The 21,805-nt window shown below is 42.8% G+C and overlaps 1 protein-coding gene across 1 annotated transcript; it reads left to right on the top strand.

Moving 5' to 3' along the window:
- Positions 1–36: 36 nt before the first annotated feature.
- On the top strand, positions 37–13,024 carry ZNF879 (zinc finger protein 879). Its single transcript, XM_059175885.1, has 6 exons — positions 37–214; positions 1,430–1,497; positions 4,863–4,989; positions 5,441–5,526; positions 7,461–7,470; positions 10,814–13,024. Exons 1-6 carry the CDS (start codon positions 37–39, stop codon positions 12,259–12,261), a joined length of 1,917 nt encoding a protein of 638 aa, XP_059031868.1. The 3' UTR covers positions 12,262–13,024.
- The last annotated feature ends 8,781 nt before the right edge of the window (positions 13,025–21,805 follow it).

Consider the following 21,805-nt stretch of genomic DNA (forward strand, 5'->3'; position numbering starts at 1 on the left):
CACCGTAGATCGCCGTCCCGCGATGACCTCTGGGAAATGGAGTTCGTAAGGAAAAGCGCTGCCGGTCAGCCCAGGCACCAGTTTCCAAGTCTCGTGCGCAGGCGCAGTTGCGCCCGGCGGCCTGGCGGCGGTGGTGAAAAATGTCCCCAGGCTAAGTATCCTGCTTGTCTCCGGTGCGGTGCGCCGGTTGGCGTCCGGGTCGCGGCGGGCCCAGGTACAGGGTGCTGGTGAGAGCGGGCCCGGGGTGTGCAGCTCCTGCGGCGGGGCCAGGGCAGAGGGCTGGCCGCCGCGCGAGTCCCAGCCGAGTCCCAGTCGCGTGCGTCCGAGCTGCGGCGGCCTCGGCAGGTGAAGGCGGCCCGGGAAGGGGGCGTTGCCCCGGGAGCACTCCGCTCCCGCGGCCCCGCTTCCCCGGAAATCGGAGCTGTCACTGCCTGAGCCGCGGGAGCCAGCCTCGGGCAGCGCTCCTGGAGCAGTGGCCCCAGAACTGAGATTGCTGGGAGCTCTGCGCTGTTGGAGGGTTCGTGCACCCTGGGGCGGTTTTTGGCTGATCGCGTTTGTTGGTCTCTCCCCCCACCGCCCTCCAGTTTCAACTTTATTTTTATGTGTATTAGTTTTTGCTATCCTTGCTGTATTGAGCTTGTGTGGCCCTGTTCTCAGAGTGAATCCTAGAGTGATTTGACTATTCTTTTTTTGTTTAATTTTGTCCTTTTGCTGAGTTACTTCCCTTTTCTCCAAAACTTAAATTCATCTCTAGCCAATGATGCTCTTTCTTTTGAGACTTGTGGGGGTTTTTTGGAGCAGGGAGAGGATGGATAATGTTTTCGTTTATATTAAGGAGATTTGATAACTCTTTCTTCATAAAGGAAGCACCATTTCCAAGGGGAACAGAGGACTAATTTTTGGTTTGCTCTTCCGGAAAAGGACACCAATTTCCTTCAAATGTTAGTGAAGAGTGATGATAATTACCGTATTATTATATTTTGTTGTCATACATTATATCTAATTATAGAGTATGTTAGGTACAATGTAATTATTATAATTGTAGTACATCTCAAAATATTTAAGTACAGATGTGCGGAGTATTTACTTCTCTTTCATTGAACATCTTTGTGAGCCGGGCCTGACTGCCCTTTACTCTGTTAATGTCCATGGGATGGTTCTAATTCCTTAGTCTGATTTACCTTTATTCAGAAACCACTAGCTGAAAGGTAGCAGGCCCGGGACTGGAAGTAGGTTTGCCACGCACTCTGGGTTTGGGTGGCCATGCTCACGGACCCTCCAACGCAGGGATGCGTGGGCTCTCAGATTCCCTCTGGCTTTCGTCTGCAGAGTGCTCAGTGTGTGGATCTAATTTAGTCATGCCTCATGAGGGTGGGAGTACAGACAGGATGGACAGACAGACTGCTCACAGTTTCTTTTTCCATTTCAGGAGCCTTCTCTAGGAGGGGCAGCAGGGAGGGAGAAATGGCCACAGGGTTGCTCCCAGCCCAAGCTCAGGTGAGTCAAGGTTCCTTTCTTTGTCTGCTTTCTTGGTTCAGAGGTCGTGAACCCATTGAAGCCGTTGTGGTTGAGCCCATGGAGGGACCCAAGGGCCTGGTGGGGTAACTCTTGAAGGAAGCTGTTTGTCTGGTGCTTGGGATCAGTCTTCTTGGGAATTCCTGGCTTAGCAGCTAAGACCCTCTCCAGTCCTGTTCCAAAGCCACACCAGAGCTCTGTGAGGGATCTAGGTTTGTTTTTTGCCCTGTGAAGGGTGGAACCTGAGGGAGTCCAATAATTCTCTCTGTAACATTAGGAATTCAAAGAGAAAATGTATGGTCTTTACCCTTAAGGAACTGAGGACCAGTCAACTAGAGTAGTCCCTCATAGGAGTCCAGGTGATTTTTCTAGGAAGATCCAAAAAAGAGGACCTCTGAATCAGCAAGCGTGGTCAGGGATATTTCTAGTATAACTGACTCTTGAACAACACAGGGTTTCAGTGTTGCTGCGTGAACTGGGGCAGCCCAGCGGCCTCGACCCAGCATGTCCTTGAAGGAGTTGCTGAAGGTTCTTGGTCTTGTCTCAAGAAAGAATTCAAGGACCGACCCACAACACAGCAGATGAGTGACACAACAGGAAAGTTTATTAAAGCAAAAAATATACTCTCAAGATAGGAGAGCAGATGGCCTTGAGAGAGAGAGAGGGAGCAAGCACTTTGCCCCCTGGGGTTTGAGTTGCTATCTTTTATTGACAGTTGTTAACTAGAGGGTAGGATATTCATTACTTGGGCTAGGGATGTAGCGTTTCAGCTTTCTCTTCCTAACTTGGTCAGGGTTTCCTGTCCAGCCAGCTGCTATCTTGGGCCTGTGTGGTTTAATCTGGCTTGTGAAGGGCTGCCAGGGCAGCCTCTGACCTTCCCTATAGCTGGTCACGACTTCCTCATTGCTGGCCTCCATTCTGCTAGAAGCCAACATTCTGCCTACTCTAACATACAGGCTCGGGCTCTGACCCCACCTGTCCCAAGCAGTCAGAAATCCACATACAACTTTTTTTTAAAAAGTTTTTATTTAAATTCGAGTTAGCTACCATATGGTGTAATACCGGTTTCAGGAGTGGAATTCAGTGGTTCATCAGTTACATGCAGTACCCAGTGCTCATCACAACAGGTGCTCCCCTTAATGCCCCCCATCTAGCCCCACCCATCTCCCTCCAGCAACCCTGTTTGTTCTCTACAGTCAAGAGTCTCTAATGGTTTGCCTCCCCTCTTTTTCTTTTTTTTCTTTATTCCCTTATGTTCATCTGTTTTGTTTCTTAAATTCCACACGTGAGTGACATCATATGGAATTTGTTTTTCCCTGACTGACTTATTTGCTTAGCATAATACACTCTAGCTCCAGCCACATGATGGCAAATGAGAACTCCACATATAACTTTTGACTCCTCCAAAAACTTCACCACTAACCATAGTTAGTATTGTCTGGAAGCCTTGCCAATTCTGTCAATTAACACGTATTTTATATGGAATATGTATTCTATACTGTGCTCTTATAATACAGCATCCTAGAGAAAGAAAATGTTATTAGGAAAATTAAAGGGAAGAAAAAAACACATTTATAGTACTGTATTTATTGAAAAAAAGTCTATATATATTTGGACCTGCTCAGTTCAAACTCCTGTTATTTGAGGGTTGGACTATACTGGGAAATTTAGGGCTTATGAGCAGGACCAGATTAAAAGAGCTGGTGAAAGGAAAAGGAATCCCAGCTAGGTAGGACTAGTGGTCTTGGGGGACGGACTGAGGGAAATGAAGCATCTGGCCCACCGTGCTCTCTTCCCTTCTTGGCCCTTTTGTGGCACTTAATAGAAATACAATTAAGAACACAATCTCTTCCCAACCCAGAAAACCTCTCCACAGAAGCAGGAGAGAAAGAAAACACTTTTATCATTGAATACGTGCTCGGCCCGAATGTCACGTGCATTACAGGCCATCCCCCCGAAGAGATTGTCAAGACGGAAGGCTCACTTTTATGTTGAGTGGCTACAGCCCAGTTTGGACATTCGTCAGGTGACCCGTTAGGCCTGCCCACTCCCAGGAGACTGCGAGGTTGGCACATTCAAATAGATGGCTTCCAGGCCTCCACGGAAGTTGTCCGGAGTTGCGAGCCTGGCGAGTGACTTCCTGAGCCTTTGAAAAGACTTAGAGTAGGCACCCCCCCCCCCCCGCCCCGCATCCATCAGGGAATTGATGGTTTCAGTTACCAGATGATCCTGCTTCCAACCTCTCCTTAGAAGGTCAGTAGTAGCCAGATACTCACTGTACCACAAGACTGTGTCATTCTCCTCACTTCCCCTCATGTAGGCACTTTACCCTCCTGGGCACTCCTCACACTCCTGGGCACTTTATCCTTTCACACTCCTGGGCGAGCCACCAAGAGAAACTACACCAGGTGAGCTGTTGCGCCAGGGAAACTTTATTTGCAGCATATAAGATCATGCCAAATAACTTCCAAAGCCGTGACTCCCCAAGCCACGGTGTATGGGTTCCTGTTATTTAGGGTTAAGCTGAATATTTTAAAAGGGGATCCTTGTCACTGTATGTGGAGGTGGGCGTAAGGTTGCACATGCGCCTTAAGGAAACACGTCTGAACACACGTTGTATGTTATGTAAACGAGACTGTGTCCTCCTTGGGCAGAGATTGTAGTATCCTAAGGAGGTGGAGGTAATTGTCAGTCATTCTAGAGGTCACTCCACGGTCCATCTGTGCAAGGTGAGTCGGGGCTGTAGCTCAAACTGGTGTGAATGGTGTGGGCCGACTGGAGAGCTTGTCAGTGAGACTTGTCCAAGTGGCTACTGCTGGAGGGGTGGTTTCACTTTCCATCTTGAGAGATAACTTGGAAAGAAAAGCTCAAGGAAGAATGTGGGTCACAGGTCCGTGAGCACAAGCAGGTGGGCAGTCAAGATCAGGTCTTGGCGTCTAGCTGTAACGATATCGCAAGCAGAAGGGTAAGTACAGCACAGAAAGGTGTTTTGAGAGGGAGAGACCACAGTCACATAATTTTTGCTACAGCATATTGTTGTAATTGTTCTGTTATGACTTGTTAATCTCTTATTCTGCCTGATTTATAAATTAAACTTTATCATAGGATTGTATTTATAGGAAAAAAAATATATGTAGGGTATAGTATGCTCCAAGTTTTAGACTTGGAGAGGGGGGGTTCTTAGAACATAGCCCCTCCTGCAGAAGTGGGGACAACTGTATGTGCATTTGGAAAGGACAGAGACTTGCCTAGAGATGCTCGTAGCCCTGCATGGCAACAGGGTGACTGCTCAGCCACCCCTTTGGGGGTCTGGTCCCAGTTGAGCAGGAACGGGTTTGCCATTGCAGGAGTCTGTGACATTCAGGGACGTGGCTGTGTTCTTCAGCCAGGACGAGTGGCTGCGCCTGGACTCCGCACAGAGAACCCTGTACCGGGAGGTGATGCTGGAGAACTACGGCACCCTTGTCTCGCTGGGTAAGGACCTTTCCTCATGATGGAGAATCTGTGGAGGGAGCTTCGTGGGGCCCTCCCCAAGGAGGACACTTGGAGGGCTTGGTCACGTTCAGCCGCAGGTGGGCTCTCAGGGCGGCGGTCGCTATCCCTTCTGCTGCCAGGAGAGGCCTTGGGTTGGTAGAGTCAGTGATGGGCAGCCTTTGTGTGCTTTTGCCATTCTTTGGCTCCACACTCTGTCCCTCTGGGTCTCCTGAGAGGTTCCAATAGAGGCATGCACAGCCAGCACCCTGACTTTCTTCCTGAGACCACCTCCTGGCTGTCCTCAAAAAAGTTTTATCGAAGCCCCTTTCTGAAAAGACATCTCCTTCCTTCAGCTGTCCCTCTGCCCCGGAGCCCCAGGGGCTGGATCTGTGTGCCAGGATGGCTGCTCATATCTGTACAGCAGACTCATTCTCTTCTTGCTCACAAACAGGAATCCTATTTTCCAAACCAAAGGTCATCTTCCAGTTGCAGCAAGGGGAAGACCCCTGGATGGTGGAAAATGGAGTTTCTCAAGGTGTAGGTGAGTGACAATGTGACAATGTGTAGGTGAGTGACAATGATTGGGAAGTGGGCAGAGCATTTTCTCACTTCCTGGGTGCTACTGCTCAGGAGACGTGGACCAGGGCCCTCCTGAATGGGCCAGGCCGGGCTGGAAAGGCTGGGAAGGGCATATTCTCTCTATCTTTCTGAGCCCTGATACAGCAGGTTCAGAGAGAGAGTTGAATTCTCCCAAAAAGGGCCCACTTGTCTCCAGAATCCTTTGTAATGTGAATGCAGAAAAGGTAACACTGTATATAATACGTAAAGGTTTGTGACTCATGTCTTCTCTTTTTCTGACTGATCTTTTCTCTTTTTTTTGGTTAATTTCTGTTACTTAAATTCAATTAGGCAACATACAGTACATCATCAGTTTCAGAGGTAGAGGTCAGTGATTCATCAGTCTTTTTTTTTTTAATTTTTTAAATTATAATTCTTTTTTTTTTTTTTAAGAGTTTACTTATTTATTTGAGAGAGAGAGAGAGCATGAGAGGAGAGAGGTCAGCGGGAGCAGCAAACTCCCTGCTGAGCCGGGAGCCCGATGTCAGACTCGATCCCAGGACTCCAGGATCATGACCTGAGCCAAAAGTAGTGGCTTAACCAACTGAGCCACCCAGGTGCCCCCCCCCCCCCCCGCTTTTTAAAAAGATTTTGACAGAGACCACAAGTAGGCAGAGAGAGTAGAGGAAGCAGGCTCCCTGCTGAGCAGAGAGCTCGGTGCGGAGCTTGATTCCAGGACCCTGGGATCATGACCTAAGTCGAAGGCAGAGGCTTTACTGAGCCACCAGGGCGTCCCTCATCAGTCTTATATAATACCCCGTGCTCATCACATCCCATGCGCTCCTTAATACCTATCACCCAGTTAGCCCATCCCTTATCCTCCTCGCCTCTAGCAACCCTCAGTTTGATTCCTGTAATTAAGAGTCTCTCATGGTTTTTCTCCCTCTCTGAGGACTTCCCATTCAGTTTTTGGACTGACGATTTTAAATTATTGTCCCTTTGGTTTGAACAAATTTCTATCTATACAGTACATCCCTCATTGTTCCAGCTTGGGTTTTTGTTTGACTTTTTTGGTTTGCAAATTATTACATACGGTTCGGCTAAAAAGGAAACACAGATGTATGCATATTTATATACTACACGAGAGTGAGAAGGCAGGGGTAGCAAAATGGTCATAAATAGAATTTATGCAGAAGGTTTGCAGATGTTCAGTATGGCATTCTCCTAAATCTTTTGTGTGAAAATATTCAAAATAATACATCCCAGACCCTGGCTGCTAGGATGTATCTCTCAGTCTCTAAAACTCCTCTGGGTTGCTGGGTCCTTAAGCTCTCATTTGCCGTTCTGCTTTGTCTTTGGTTTTTGTTGTTCCTGTTATTGTCATTTTGGATTTTTTTTTCCATCTTTGCTTTTGTTCTGTTTTGTTTTGATTCTAGCACCAGACGGTGGCCCTCTCCTTTGAGCTTTGCTTCTTATCATTTATTGTCATTTATTCCTCACATGACAGGACATAGGTTTTCTGGGTCAGCTCAGTCCCGTGTTTCCATGCATTAGCTTTGTCTTCAGCTTTTCCCCTTTGGTTTGACTAGAATATTCTTTTGGATAATGTTTTCAGAAAGGTTCATGTGTGGTCTTTTTTGTGCATGTCTAAAATATTCTTTTACCTCTCCAGTGAGAATTATGGATCTAGAATTCTGGCATCAAATTTTTTTTTTCCCCTTCACACTTGACTTTAGTATCTGAGTATTGAGTGTCCTTGATAAAAAGTCCTCTGTTAGCTTAATTCTTTTTCCTCTGTCTTCTGTGTAGAAATCTGATCCCCCTTTTTTTTCATCTTCTGTCTAGAATATTATAGGATTTTTTTTTTAATCTTCAGAATTTAGAAGATTCACTAGGTTGTATCAAATACCAAGGAGTTTTTGGGTTAATACCGTTATTTGGCATCACAGTGTCCTTTGCTTTGTAGAGTCAAGTCTTTTTTTCACTTCAGGGATCTTTTTTCCTACGGCATACTAACATATATTCTGTCACATTCTACCAATAATCCAAGGAAGCTAGCTGTAAAAATAATGATAAAATAAAATAGAAGTTTGGTCAGAACCTTAGAAAGTGAATGTATCTGGTAAGGGCCAGCATAGTAGCCCTGGGTGAATCTAGAATTTAGCTCTGAGCTTTCTGGTTGGTAAAGAAATCATTAGTATCCAAATTGACTGTGTTCTTCTTTTGCAAAGCAGTTGAAAAAATATTAACTACTTTTAATTTATAGAAGGAATACATAGTATTGTTAAAAAAGGGGGGGGGCTGCCTGGGTGGCTCAGTCGGTTAAGCTTAGGTTGTGAACCCAGGGTCCTGGGATCGAGCCTCGCGTCGGGCCCCATGCTTGGCAGGGAGTCTTCTCTCTCTCTCTCTCTCTCTTCCCCCGTGTCAAATAAATAAACAGAATCTTTTTTTTTTTTTTTTTAAGAGATAGACCTGAAATTTTGCCAACCAACCATGGTGAACCTTTGTTGATATTTTACTATTTATCCTCTCAGGTTATGACTGTTTGAGTGTGATTGTGTTTGTGCATGAGGGAGAGAGAGACACACGGAGAGAGAGATTGATGTTACATACTGTTTTCAAACCTCTTTTTTTTAAAAGATTTTATTCATTTATTTGACACAGAGAGAGATCACAAGTAGGTAGAGAGGCAGGCAGAGAGAGAGGGGGAAGCAGGCTCCCTGCCAAGCAGAGAGCCCGATGCTGGGCTTGATCCCAGGACCCTGAAATCCTGACCTGAGCTGAAGAAGGAGACTTAACCCACTGAGCCACCCAGGCGCACCTCTCAAACCTATTTTAAATTGTGAATGTACTTCAGCTCTTCAGCCCTCGTTAAATAGAGGCCCACCTTTCCGAAAGAGCTCTATTGTATTATTAATCCATATTTTATTAAATAATCTTCCAGAAATTTTAATTTCTAGTTTTTTCCTACTATTACGATTGCTGTAGTGGCTTTGGAGTACAAAGGCATAATATAAAGAGAAACAGAGAAAACGTCCAGAGAAGAAATAATTATAGGACAAAGGCATGAGTATTACCATTAAAAAAATCAAGGAGGTTGCCTCGGTGGCTCAGTGGGTTAAAGCCTCTGCCTCCGGCTCAGGTCATGGTCCCAGGGTCCTGGGATCAAGCCCCACATCAGGCTCTCTGCTCAGCGGGGAGCCTGCTTCCCTCTCTTTCTCTGTCTGCCTTTCTGCCTACTTGTGATCTCTATCAAATAAATAAATAAAATCTTTTAAAAAAATAAAGGAATATGAATCAACTTCATTATAATCAATGAATTACAAACTAAAGCAATGAGAAGCCATTTCCCCCTTATTACCCCAAATTAAGAAATACATATCCAGTGTTTTCCTGTTGCTCCGAGTGATACCTGAGTATCTTTTTCTGCAGGATGGTCTGGCTTTATTAAAATCAATTCTAGGTTTGGAAATTTATCTTAAGGAAATAATTGTGCAGAGTTGCAATGGTGGTATAAAGAATGTTAATAACATGAGGTATCACTGAGGAGAAGAAAGCTGAGTCACTCTTAGAAGGGGATTTATTAAATTATAATTATGTTTGTGCTTTGAAATCTTACATTGCCATTAAAATGATGGTGTAAAAAAATGATGGTGTCAACCTTCATTTGTTGCTATGGAGAGAAGCCTACAATTTTTTTAAGTGAAGAATAGGTGGGGGGAAGTGTAGTTTCAACCTATTTTTATTTTTCCAATGAAAGTGTTTTCTAATATCCAGAAAAATTCTGGTGAGCTGAATTCCACATTTAGCAATGATTATATTTGTGTGTTGTGTATATATATAATCGTGGTAAACTTGATTTTCAAGTTTTCTGTATTTTCTTTATTTTTCTTATATGATTACATGTCTCTTTTCCAGTTAAGAAAACACATTCATTCTTTTTGAAGCAGTGACACCATTCCTTGCACTGTATTCTAAGTGATCAAAAGTAGACTGGAAATTATTTTCAAGAGTGTACTCTTCCCCCAAGTTTCCCCATATCATTACATGGTACCAGTCTCCCATCGAGTGCGGGCCAGAAGCTGGATACCATCCTTCAGTCCTCTCTTTCATGTACTCAGGATATACGTACTCTTGTCATCTCTGCCTTCAGAGCATCCCAAATGTGTCCCCCTCCACTGCCATACTAGTGCAGACTGCCATCACCTCCATCCAGTCTCCCGAGTGGCTGCTCTACATCTGTCCTGGTTTACCCCCACTGCCAATGACAATCCATTTGTCGCACCACCACTGTGATCCTCTTTAAACAAAACTGTCCTGTCCCTCCTAGCCCACAGTGATCCTCCGAAGAAATTCCAAATGTCTTCCGTTATCACCTGCGTGATATGGCTCCTGCGTACTTCTTTTCCTCACCTCCTAACACTGTCTTGTTCCCTCTTGCTCAGGCTACACTGGATGAATCTGGGTTCCTGGACAACTCGAAGCTGACTCTGACCTTACATTCTTTCTGACTGAATCATCTTTATACCCACGTTTTTGCATGGCCGTCTCTCATTATTGAGATCCCATCTTTAATTCTACTCTCTTATCACCCAGTTTAAAATGTCAGCTCATTTACTCTTACTGCACATCACCTTGTTTTTGTTTTCCTCGATCTCATCACCCCCAGGACTCATCATCCCTAGTTTATTTCATCGCTTGGTCACTGTCAGAACCCTGCTGCTAGAACGTAAACCCTTGTGAAAACTGGATACCTGCCTGATATGTTCCCCATACTTCTGTTCTTGACCTTTGCATGGTGGCTACTCAGTAAAGAATTGCTTGAACGAGTGAGGAAATGTCCATCACAATACCACATACAGCACTCAGAGGAGTTCCACAACAGCAGTTTTCACTTATAGCCTCTCTGAAGTTTCCTCGTGGATTTACCTTGAGTGCACCAGTGACTGACGTGCGAAAGGGAGCTGAGGAGTAACACAACCCACTGAACTCAGAAGTGCTCTGTCCCCTGCTGACCCAGCTTCGTTCCTAGAGCAGGCCTGGCTGCCTTTGTTGGAGGAGCTTTCCTTGGAGCTCACCCACATACAGCTTTCTGCAGACCTCTCCACCCAGGCATGTCTCCCATGCTGCTGCTTTCTCTTGCCCTTCTTTCTCTCCATCCTTTCTTAAACATCCAGGACATATTTGTTAGCAATCCTTGTATATTTTGGTATCACTTTTCTTTATTCTTAGTGCAAGGGAGACTTACCTGTTCTGTTTATTTTAGGATGGGAACGCTTATTTGAAACTACAGTTTCTGAAGAAGAAAATCAGGAAGTAATGAATAAACTCCTAGGGGACAGTCCTTTTGACTTCAAGTTGGGGAAAGCCTACATAAATGAGGACAAGCTAAAGAAGCAACAAGGCAAAAAGAACAAACCTTTCAGGAAAGTCTTAATCACCATCAAAAACACCTACATGAGGGAGAGGAGCTTTGCGAGTATTGAGCTTGGGAAAAATCTCAGTCTGAAATCACCCCTTATTAGAAAACCCAGACTTGTTTCCAGAGGAAGGAAACCCCATTCCCAGCAGTATTCAGTTCTGTTTAAACAATTGGGAGTCAATACGGTGCGCAGATGTTACAAATGTAACATCTGTGGGAAAATCTTCCTCCACAGTTCTTCCCTGAGTAAACACCAGAGAATCCATACTGGAGAGAAGCTCTACAAATGCAAGGAATGTCGGAAAGCTTTCAGCCAAAGCTCTTCTCTCACTCAGCACCTGAGAGTTCACACAGGAGAGAAACCTTACATCTGTGGCGAATGTGGGAAAGCCTTCAGTTTCACCACATCTCTCATTGGACATCAGAGGATGCATACTGGAGAGAGACCCTATAAATGTAACGAGTGTGGCAAAACATTTAAAGGAAGCTCATCCCTGAATAATCACCAACGAATTCATACTGGAGAAAAGCCCTATAAATGTAACGAGTGTGGGAGAGCCTTTAGCCAGTGCTCATCTCTTATTCAGCATCACAGGATTCATACTGGAGAGAAACCCTATGAATGTAGTCAGTGTGGGAAAGCCTTTACTTCAATATCGCGGCTAAGTAGACACCATAGAATTCATACTGGAGAGAAACCCTTTAATTGTAATGAGTGTGGGAAAGTATTCAGTTACCACTCAGCCCTTATCATACATCAGAGAATTCACACTGGGGAGAAACCTTATGCATGTAAAGAATGTGGGAAAGCCTTTAGCCAAAGCTCTGCTCTGATACAGCATCAAAGAATTCATACAGGAGAAAAACCCTATAAATGCAATGAATGTGGGAAGGCCTTCTCCTGGATTTCCCGGCTTAATATACACAACAGAATCCATACTGGAGAGAAACCGTATAACTGTAAAGAATGTGGAAAAGCCTTCAGTTCCCACTCAGCAGTTAATACTCATCGGAAAATTCACACTGGAGAGAAACCTTATAAGTGTAATGACTGTGAAAAAGCTTTCAACCAAAGCTCAGCTCTCATTCAGCACCAGAGAATTCACACTGGAGAGAAACCCTTTAACTGTAAAGTATGTGGGAAAGCCTTCCGACAAAGTTCATCCCTTATGACACATATGAGGATTCATACAGGAGAAAAGCCTTATAAATGTAAAGAATGTGGGAAGGCTTTTAGTCAGAGCTCATCCCTTACCAATCATCAGAGGACTCACACTGGAGAAAAACTATAAATAAAACACATGTGGAAAGTCTTCCAACTGAAGTTCATTTTGTACTCAATTTCAAAAAACTCGTCCTGGGCAGAAAGTGATGAAGAGTAGTTAATTGTGAGTTAAACTTCAGAATGTAGACCTCCTCAGACATCAGAGACTTCATGATGCAGGTAACGTTAAGTGTATTAGGAAAGCTACTATGAAATGTTTTCATAGTTTTTAAGTTATCATGGCTATAAGATAGAGAATGTGTAAGATTCTTCTATCTTGTTCCTGGTGACATGCGATAAGAGCCCCCAGCTTTCACAAGCATTACTGGGAAGCCTGTTGATTTATGTAAAAGTGCAGCCATAAAATCCAGACTTTAGATTAATCTAGGAATCTATTTTTTGAAATGACATTTGAGTGTTATGCAAGCCAGTTATACTAAGAAGAATGTTTTGGAGAAGAAATATAAGCAGGTGACCTGTAGCTACCTCACTGTCGCTAAAATATGTTCTTTAATAGTTTAAAGGCAAAACGTGTACTTGGTGGTTGTGAAAACTTTTTGGGTTATTTCTTCTTTGCTTTCCAAGCCATTTACCTGAAAAGAAAATCACTCTGTAAACTCTGCAGGCACATGGTCCTGTGTTTTCTCCCCAACAACTTGTTCCCAGCTCTGAAGCAGATCTAAAGCCACTTTATTTTAAATCACAGAATGCATGGTATTTCACTTGGTTTTATCACAAAGTGATTACCTTTGCTGCGTGAGGTTGAGAATTAAAGGTTATTCAGACAACTACTGCTTTTGCGAGTTACTCCACTGATAAATGTGAGTGATGATCTTACAGTATAAGATGGGAGCGTGCCTCCTGGAACCCAGGCTGTGCCTCCTTCATTAAGCTCTCCGGTTACCATCCAGGAAGGCCCAGGAAGAATGTGGATCACCATTCATCCTAGCTGAGGTAAAGTGAACCAGGTAATTTTCACTTCCTCCCACACTCTGAGGGCCACAAGATAGAAAATCAGACTCTTAAGTTCAGTAAATGGGCTGTTAGATTCTTCAACAAGTTAGCACATTTCTACATTTCTAAAATGTGAATAATAATTCTGGCAAGGTAAAAACAGTTATCTCCCAAGTCAGACTAAAATTGTTGAACTTTACAGAAGCAACATCCTCTAGTGTTGTCCAGTATCAACTGGAGTGGGCAAGCACTTAAGGACTGAACTACCTATTTTATTAAAACAAAGGGGGGGGGGAATAGTTTCTTTTTCTTTGTCAAATAGTTAAAAAAATTACCTCAGAAAAGGTACTATTGGGGATAGGGACTGAGGGCCAAAAATCATTGAATTCAATGTTTGCTTCCTGGGACCAACTAATCAGTTTTACTGTTCCAGACTCATGAGGAACAAACTTTTCTGAGTCATGTAATCTTCCACTGCAGTACCTCTTTCCTCACAGCCATTTTTTTTAAATTCTCTAATTTCTGGGAAAATTCTAGGAAAACATAACTTCACTGTCTTTGTCCAGTTAGGTTGCCATGATAAAATACCACAGCCTGGGTGGGTTCTAAACTACCGAAATTTAATTTCTTACAGTTCTGGAGGCCAGGAAGTCCAAGATCATGGCATCTACATGGGTGTGTTCTTGTGAGGATCCTCTTCCTGGTTCCTAGCCAGCGCCTTCTTGGATCCTCACATGGTGGAAGGGGCGAGGGAGCTCTCAGGCCTCTTAAGAGGACACTAATCAAATTCATGAGGCTCTATCTATCCTCATTATAGTCACTTCCAAAGGCCCCACCTCCTAATACTATCACCTCTAGGGGTAGAGTTTCAACAAGAATTTTGAAGGGGCACATGTTTAGATCATCATACCTCCCAGTAACAGTATAGTCCTAAAAATAATCCCTCCAAATAAATCTGAATAAAGTTACACAAAGAAAATATCAGGCCCAGTTATTTTTACATTGAAGTCTCAAACTTGCGGGTAACAGGCTATTTGAGTCTGATGTGGGATCATCCAGAGGTGATCGTGTACAAGCACAATGATTCCAGGTTAATCTGACAATATAATCTACCAAGATCTGAGAAGGAAAGTACAAGAAAGAAAAAAAAAAAAAAATCACAGGCCCATATCATCCAGGAACAAAAATGTAAAAATCCTACTAAACAAAGCAAATGTAATCCAGCAGTACCCAGCATAGTTCATACATCATGATAAATGGAAATTTTTAATGGGAATGGGTGGGTTACTTAGCATTAGGAAACTTAGAGTGGCTGTGTACTACTGGAGCAGGTTAAAGGTTCAAAATCCATACCTTCATCTCAGTGCTGACAAAGCAACCAAAACACTCAGCACCCATTCATTGTAAAAACTTAGTAAGCCGTGGAAAGTTTACTTAGCCTGGTAAAAGGGTATTTACCAAAAACCTGCAATTAAAAAATGGTAAACTATTAGAAGTAGTCATATGACAGGAGCAGTATAGAGAAATAACAAATTATTCAATAATGAATAATGGCTCTGAGAAAAATATTTCATCCACACAGAAGAAAAGTTGGATGCCCGCCCTTGCCACAAAAAGAATTCTGTGAAAGGCAAAATTGTATATCTTTTGGAAGAAGATGTAAAGAATAACTTTATGACCTCACAATAGGGAAGGATTTTTTAAAGCAGAATACAAATAAGCCATGAAATCTTTTCTATATTTGCTCACATTAAAAAAAAGAACACCTGGTTATCAAAATAGACAAAAATGGAATTGAAAAGACATAAAATAGATCTCTCCACATTTTTTGACAAACACTTATTGTCTGGAAGGTTTAAATACTTTGTACAAATCAACTTAAAAAAAGAAAAAGACAACCTTGTAGGAAAAAAGGTGTTCTGAATACATGACTTCTTCTTTCACAAAAGAGGAAATAGAGATTTCTAAAAACATGAAAAGTGCTTAAAAATGGAAATTGGGATCACAGAGAGGATTTTATGACTTTTAAAATAGATCTTATTTTTAATTTTTTTTTGTTTTTTAGTAGGCTCTGTATCCAATGTGGGGCTTGAACTCACGATTCCATTATCAAGAGTCACACACTTCCTTGACTAAGCCAGCCAGGGACCCCAAATTTTATGATTTTTTTTAAGATGAGTAAAAATGAAGATGTGTGACATTACTGAGTTTTGGAACGTATGTGGAATAACTGGAATCCATTCTCCACTAGTGGGAGTGTAAATTGATATAGACCATTGGCATCCTATAAAGTTGAACTTGTGCATGTCATCAAATACAGAAGTCCCACTCCTATGTACATATGATAGATAAATGTGTGTATATGAGTAGTAAGAGACATGAATAAAGATATTCTTAGCAGCACTGCTTCTAGACGCTGATGCTTGGAAGTAGTCCGAATGTCTGTTAATAGGAAAATGAATAATTTTGAAATATTAACAATGTAGAGCAGCAGTGAGAATAAGTGAACCAAAGCTATAAGCAAACATGAATTTAAAGGCCTGTTGACTTTTCAAAAGTCCTAGGAAACAACATATGGTATAATAACATGTTCTGCAATATTAAATTGATTTTAAGTGTTTATACATACAGTAAAGATACTTAAAATAGCAAGTGACTGAAAGATAAGATAGTCTAGCTATCTGTGGCAAATTTAATGGCTTAAAGCAACAATTTATTAGTACTGTTGGTTCCATATGTGAGTTCAGTTGGGCAGTTCCTACTTGGTGTCTCTAATGCATTTGTGGTCAAAAAGCAGCTGCCATTCACCTGGGCTTGGTGTCCAGGGTGGCTGACACCCAGTGATGTCTGCTGCTGAGACCCCAGTTGGGCTTCGCACAGAAGGGTGCCTATTCCTGAGAGGCAGTGTCCCCAGAGCCAGCACCCTAAAGGATCTACACTGAAAGTGCCGATCTTAGAACTCAGCTTTGGAAGTCATATGACATCAATTCTGTATTCTCTTGGTGAAAAATGGTATATAAATGTGGTCCAGATTCAAGGGGAGAAACTGATACAAGGATATAAATACCAGGGTTATGGTTCATTGGGATGATATTTGGAGACCAGCTACCATGCAAACACACAATTCAGGATGGTGATTGCCTCTGGCTGACAGGTAAGGAAGTGACTTGGGGAGAAGCCTGGGGTTCCTCAGCTTGCCTGATGCCCGAGAGAGCCTGCCTTCTCAGGAAAAGGTTACCCAGGCCAGCCAGAATGAGGATCAGTAGGAAGGCCAGTGTGTATATCAGTAAAAATGATTAAATTGAGTTTTTTGCCGCAACTCTGTACTGGGTCATTTAAAGTAGGATAAAACAGATCTTTACTGCCAGATCACCCTAGGTGAAGTGCACATCAAGTTTAAGAGGTTGTATTCAAGGGCCATTTCAAGGTCATAACTTTTTTTAAAAAAAGATTTTTATTTATTTTTTTAAATAGAGATCACAAGTAGACAGGCAGGCAGGCAGAGAGGAAGGGAAGCAGGCTCCCTGCTGAGCAGAGAGCCTGATGCGGGGTCTGATCCCAGGACCCTGAGATCATGACCTGAGCCGAAGGCAGAGGCTTTAACCCACTGAGCCACCCAGGTGCCCCTCAAAGTCATAACTTTTTAAAAAAATTTTTATTATTTTAGAAGAGAGTAAAGAGAGCAGGGGGAAGGGTAGAGTGAGAGGGAGAATCTCAAGAAGACTCCATGCTCAGCAAGGAGCCTGACTCGAGGCTCAATCCCTTGAGATCATAACCTGAGCTGAAACCCAGAGTCCGGTGCTCAACCAGCTGTGCCCCCAAGGTCATAACATTCTTTTGGCCACTGTTGAATTTAAACATGCCTCCTCAACAAAACTATGAACACCTCCCTTTCCTGTCTATACTTCCCCTTCCCATTCATCTCCCTAGATCACCAGATGAAGAGAGATGGTTCCTATCCCAAGTCAGGAAACACATACTAAAGTAAAAAAATGTGCGTAAGAGGACTAGACAGAAGAGAACACTCTCCATTTTTATACCTTTCTAATGGGCCATCTTCAAAGCAACCTGAAAAGGAATATGCTCTACCTTTTATAATAGAATTGACATGCCTGATACATTGAATTTATAGTGTTCATACTAATTAAATTATTTAAAATGTCCACCCTTCAGGTGGGTTGGGCCCTTCTCTTACCAAACCCGTTTTCTCATGAAGAGCTCTGTGAAATGAATAGGCTCATTTTTTTCCCCGTAGACTGTCCCTCCATTGGCTTTGTCCAGTGTTTCCCGCATAGTTAGGTTTATGCTGTGCTTTTTTGGGAGGGAAACTACCAAAGCAATATTGTATTCTCAGTTCATGGTCTTATCACATTGGGAGCCTTGTGATGTTGGTAATTTCAGCCTCACCTTGGTTGAGGTTGTGTCTGCCTGATTTCCCACTCTAAAGTCACTGTTTTTCTCTTCACAGTCGTTAGTATCTTGACAGGTGATCCGATTAGTGTATGCATGTACACCTGTACTAGAAAATCTCACCTCCACCAGTTTTAGCATCTATAGATGACACTGGCTTTATTATCATCACAATGGTTTCCACATAGAGATCTCATAATTCTGTCATTTCTTATACCTTTATTAATTGGCCTTCTACTTTAGGGAAGTGTTTTATCTTCGGTTTTTATGACTGGGAGCATGGGTTCTTATTTTATTTAATAGACTGTAATCTGCTAATATCTTTGTGTATGTTGATGCTGAAATTGTCCCAGACTTGGCCTCGAGAGCCCCTGCAAGCTCGTCTCTGTGTCCTTTCTGTCGCAGGCTTGAGTCCGTATCTAAAATCTGTAAGTTGCGTAAACCTACTTCTGTCTGTGTAGCAACATATGACTTCTTGACTGGATGACTTAGGGGTTGGAGGAGGAATTGTGGAGTCAAAACATTTGGGGGGATTTTCTCTCTTTTCTTGCAGGATCTTCTGTTTCCTCCTCTTGCTACTTTCCCCCTTGACACATGGCTTCCACATTGCTGTCTTTCCATTAACAATATTCTCCGCGTAAAGCATTATCTTTCTGTGGATGTCTCCTCACCTCACCTGTATTTTTTTAAAAACTTTTTTAATATTTTAAATATCATTTAAAATATTTAAATTTAAAAATAATATTTTAAATAATATTTTTAAAAAATATTTATAGGACTTGTCACTATAACCATGTTTAAGTGTACAATTTAGCGGTATTGAGGATATTCACAATATTTTGTAACCATCACCACAATCTATTTCCAGAAACTTTCATCACCTCAAACAGAAGCTCCACACCCATTAAGTAGTAATTCCCCCATATTCCCTGCTGCCAACCCCGGTCACCTCTTTTTTTTTTTAATTCTTTTTTTAAATTTATTTGACAGAGAGAGATCACAAGTAGTCAGAGAGGCAGGCAGAGAGAGAGGAAGGAAAGCAGGCTCCCTGCTGAGCAGAGAGCCCGATGCGGGGCTCGATCCCAGGACCCTGGGATCATGACCTGAGCTGAAGGCAGAGGCTTTAACCCACTGAGCCACCCAGGCGCCCCGCCTGGTCACCTCTTATTCTCCTTGTGCCTCTCTGAATTTGCTTATTTTAGATTATATAAGTTGAATCATATATTTGTCCTTCTGTGTCTGGCTGATTTCACTTAGCATAATGTCTTCAAGGTTCATCCACATTATAGCAGGTGTCATGATTTCCTTCCTTTTTAAGTCTAAGTAATGTTCCATTGTAAATAATCATCCCATTTTATTTATCCATTTATGTGCTGATGGACATTTGGGTCGTTTGCACATTTTGGCGATCTGGAACAATGCTGCCATGAACATTTGTGTACAAGTGTTTGTGTGGACATTTCTCTTGGGTAGATACTTAAGAGTGGGATTGTGGAGTCACATGAGGGGTGGATATTATAGCCAAACTCTTTGCCACTGTGGTTGATCAGCAACGTGTGAAGGTTCCGGTTCCAATATGGGTGGTTCTACATCTCTGCCAACACTTGGTATTTTCTGGCTTCCCTCTGTAATAGTCACACTCAGATGTGTGAAGTGGTGTCTCATGCTGGTCATAATTTGCATTGCCCTGATGACTAGTGATGTAGAAGCTCTCTTTTATAAGATTTTTGCCCATTTTTTATCTTTTGTTGAGAAATGTTCTGTTCAAATCCTTTGCCCATGTTTGGAATAGACTGTTCTGTTGTCGAGTTATAGGAGTTGTTTAAATATCCTGCATGTACTCTGAAGCACTATTCTGTTCCCTTCTACACCTGTACAGTTTTGCTGTTTTCACACACAGAGTGTACTTTCTCTTCCTGGTGGTGGTTTTATACCCATTTTAGAAACACTACTGCCTCTTTCACTACTACCTCTTTCCTCTGCCATATCCTTTGTTGTTTTTCCAAAGGCTGTGATGGGAATTTCAGGTTTATACCATCATCACTACCTCATCTACCCAAAGAAACATTTCAGTTATCTTCCCAAACAACTACACATCATGTCTGCCCCATTTTTATTTCTCTCTATCTTTAAGTGCCTACTGTGTACCATCGTGCTCAAGACAGAACACACCCACTGTCATGCCTGTGGCAAGAGGTCTAAAAGCTGCTCTGTAATAATCACAGTTGCTTCGTGATTTCTGTTTCAGTGGAAAGACATGGGCTCAGTTGGAAGAGCATGCAGCTCTTGATCTCAGGGTCATGAGTTCAAGTCCCACGTTAGGAGTGGAGCCTACTTAAAGATATGAGCAAAAGAAAACAAGCTGGCAAGAATTCAATTTCTTTTAAGCAAATTATATACAATAAAAAATTGTATACAAAAAATGTAGGTTTTCATGACTCCATAAATTGATAGGGTTGTAATGGAATTACCCTTCGGGCCCCTCTGTTCCAACACCATCTTGCTCAAGCATCTCTTTGCTTGGGTCACTTGGGTTATTTTTCCTAAACATTTGCAATCCCTTTTGAATGCTATAATACACTTTAAACTTCTATGGGAGTTCATATAAGGCAAGAAGATATGCATACTTTATGGAGCGTTTCTTTGAGAACATTCAGGTTCACAGTAGAATCTAGGTGGCATTTTCCACAGTATACCCCATGTCCCCAAGTCCAGCGGGTCCAGTGGGCTGTATTCCACATTGTCCAGGGACAGACCATGGACTTCTGAGCTAGCCCCAGTCTCTCAGCCGATTCCTTTGACCCTGTGGTTAACTCTCAGCATGGCAGTCAAAGGGAGGATGGACAAGGGAGACCCTGGGGTCCTGAGGCCTCTGCCCTGCCTGTCGCTGGGATTCTGCAGGAGGCTCTTGGTCATGTTGCAAGAAGGAATTCAAGGAGAGATGGGACATGCTGTTGAGCAGTGTAAGTGGGAAAGTTTATTTGAGTGAGAGTATGCTCCCCCCAGCAGGGGAGCACGAGGGGAAGCTAGGTTTGGGTCTCTACATCTTTTACTGACAGTTCTTAACTAAGGGTGGAATATGTATTACTTGGGGAGAGGATTTCTTGGGAACAGAGTTTCTCACCTTTTCTCCCTTACCTGATCAGGGTCTCCAGCCTTCTTTGTCTTGGGCCTGTCTGCTTTGATTTGGCTTCCTGTGGCTTTGTTTTGGGTACTGCTGTCCAGACAGGTTTCTAATATCCCCCATAGCTGACGCTGACTTCCCCCTCCCCTGTTTGCTGACATCCAGCAGCCTATTAACCCCTAACTAACTGCCTACTCTAACATCTCCACTGCTCAGAACATTCTCTTTCAGAGTAAGATCCAGTGACCGTGACCAGTAAGAGCCTGCACATTCTAGTCTTCTTGCCTCTGATCTCGCCTGTACTTCTTTCTGCCTGCTTCCTTAATGTGTCTTCAGCAGGCCAGGAGTGCTCCCACCTCTGGGCATTTGCTTTTCAGCCTGCCAGAAAGCCTTCCCACAGATCCTTAACTGGGCTTACTATCTCTCTGCAGATCTTTTTTCAATGTCAGCTTCTCAGTAAGACGTTTCATAAACACTTTCTGTAACATTGCAGTAACCACCCACCCACCCTTGGGTCTCTACAACTAGGGTTACTGTTCCCCCTTTCCTGTTCTCATTAGTGCTCATCACTCCCTAAAAACATACCATTTATTATTCTAGTTTATCATCTTTCTTCCCTCTCCTTCTGGAGAATTTAAGCTGCACGAATGTAGAGGTTTTGAGAGTTTTGTTTAACGTGTATTTCTGGCATCTAGAACAATGCCAGGAGCAAGAGAGGTGTTGAAGATTTTTGTTGTTGTTGTTGAATGAGTGAATAGTGGAATCTTATACAGTAGTGATAATGGATGAACTTCGCATGTATCAAGATAGGTGAATCTAAAAGTTGTCAAAGAGTGGTCTCTCAGGCTAAGTTTCCCCTTCACCAAACAAAGACTTAGAGTTTCATATGGAATCTTAAACCAGCCAACCAGGAGCTGGGTGATCATCATTAGTTAGGTAATCTGCCTGATAAATCTTTGCCAACTTCTTTAGGTAAACTAACCTTGCAATAAGCAATCCACTTTTTGCCTAAAATACTTTCCTTGTTCCTGCTCCCTTCTGCCTATAAAAGGGTTGCATGTAGTACTTCTTGGAGTTCCTTCCT

Source organism: Mustela lutreola, chromosome 5 (genome assembly GCF_030435805.1).
Source record: "Mustela lutreola isolate mMusLut2 chromosome 5, mMusLut2.pri, whole genome shotgun sequence".
Lineage (NCBI taxonomy): Eukaryota > Metazoa > Chordata > Mammalia > Carnivora > Mustelidae > Mustela > Mustela lutreola.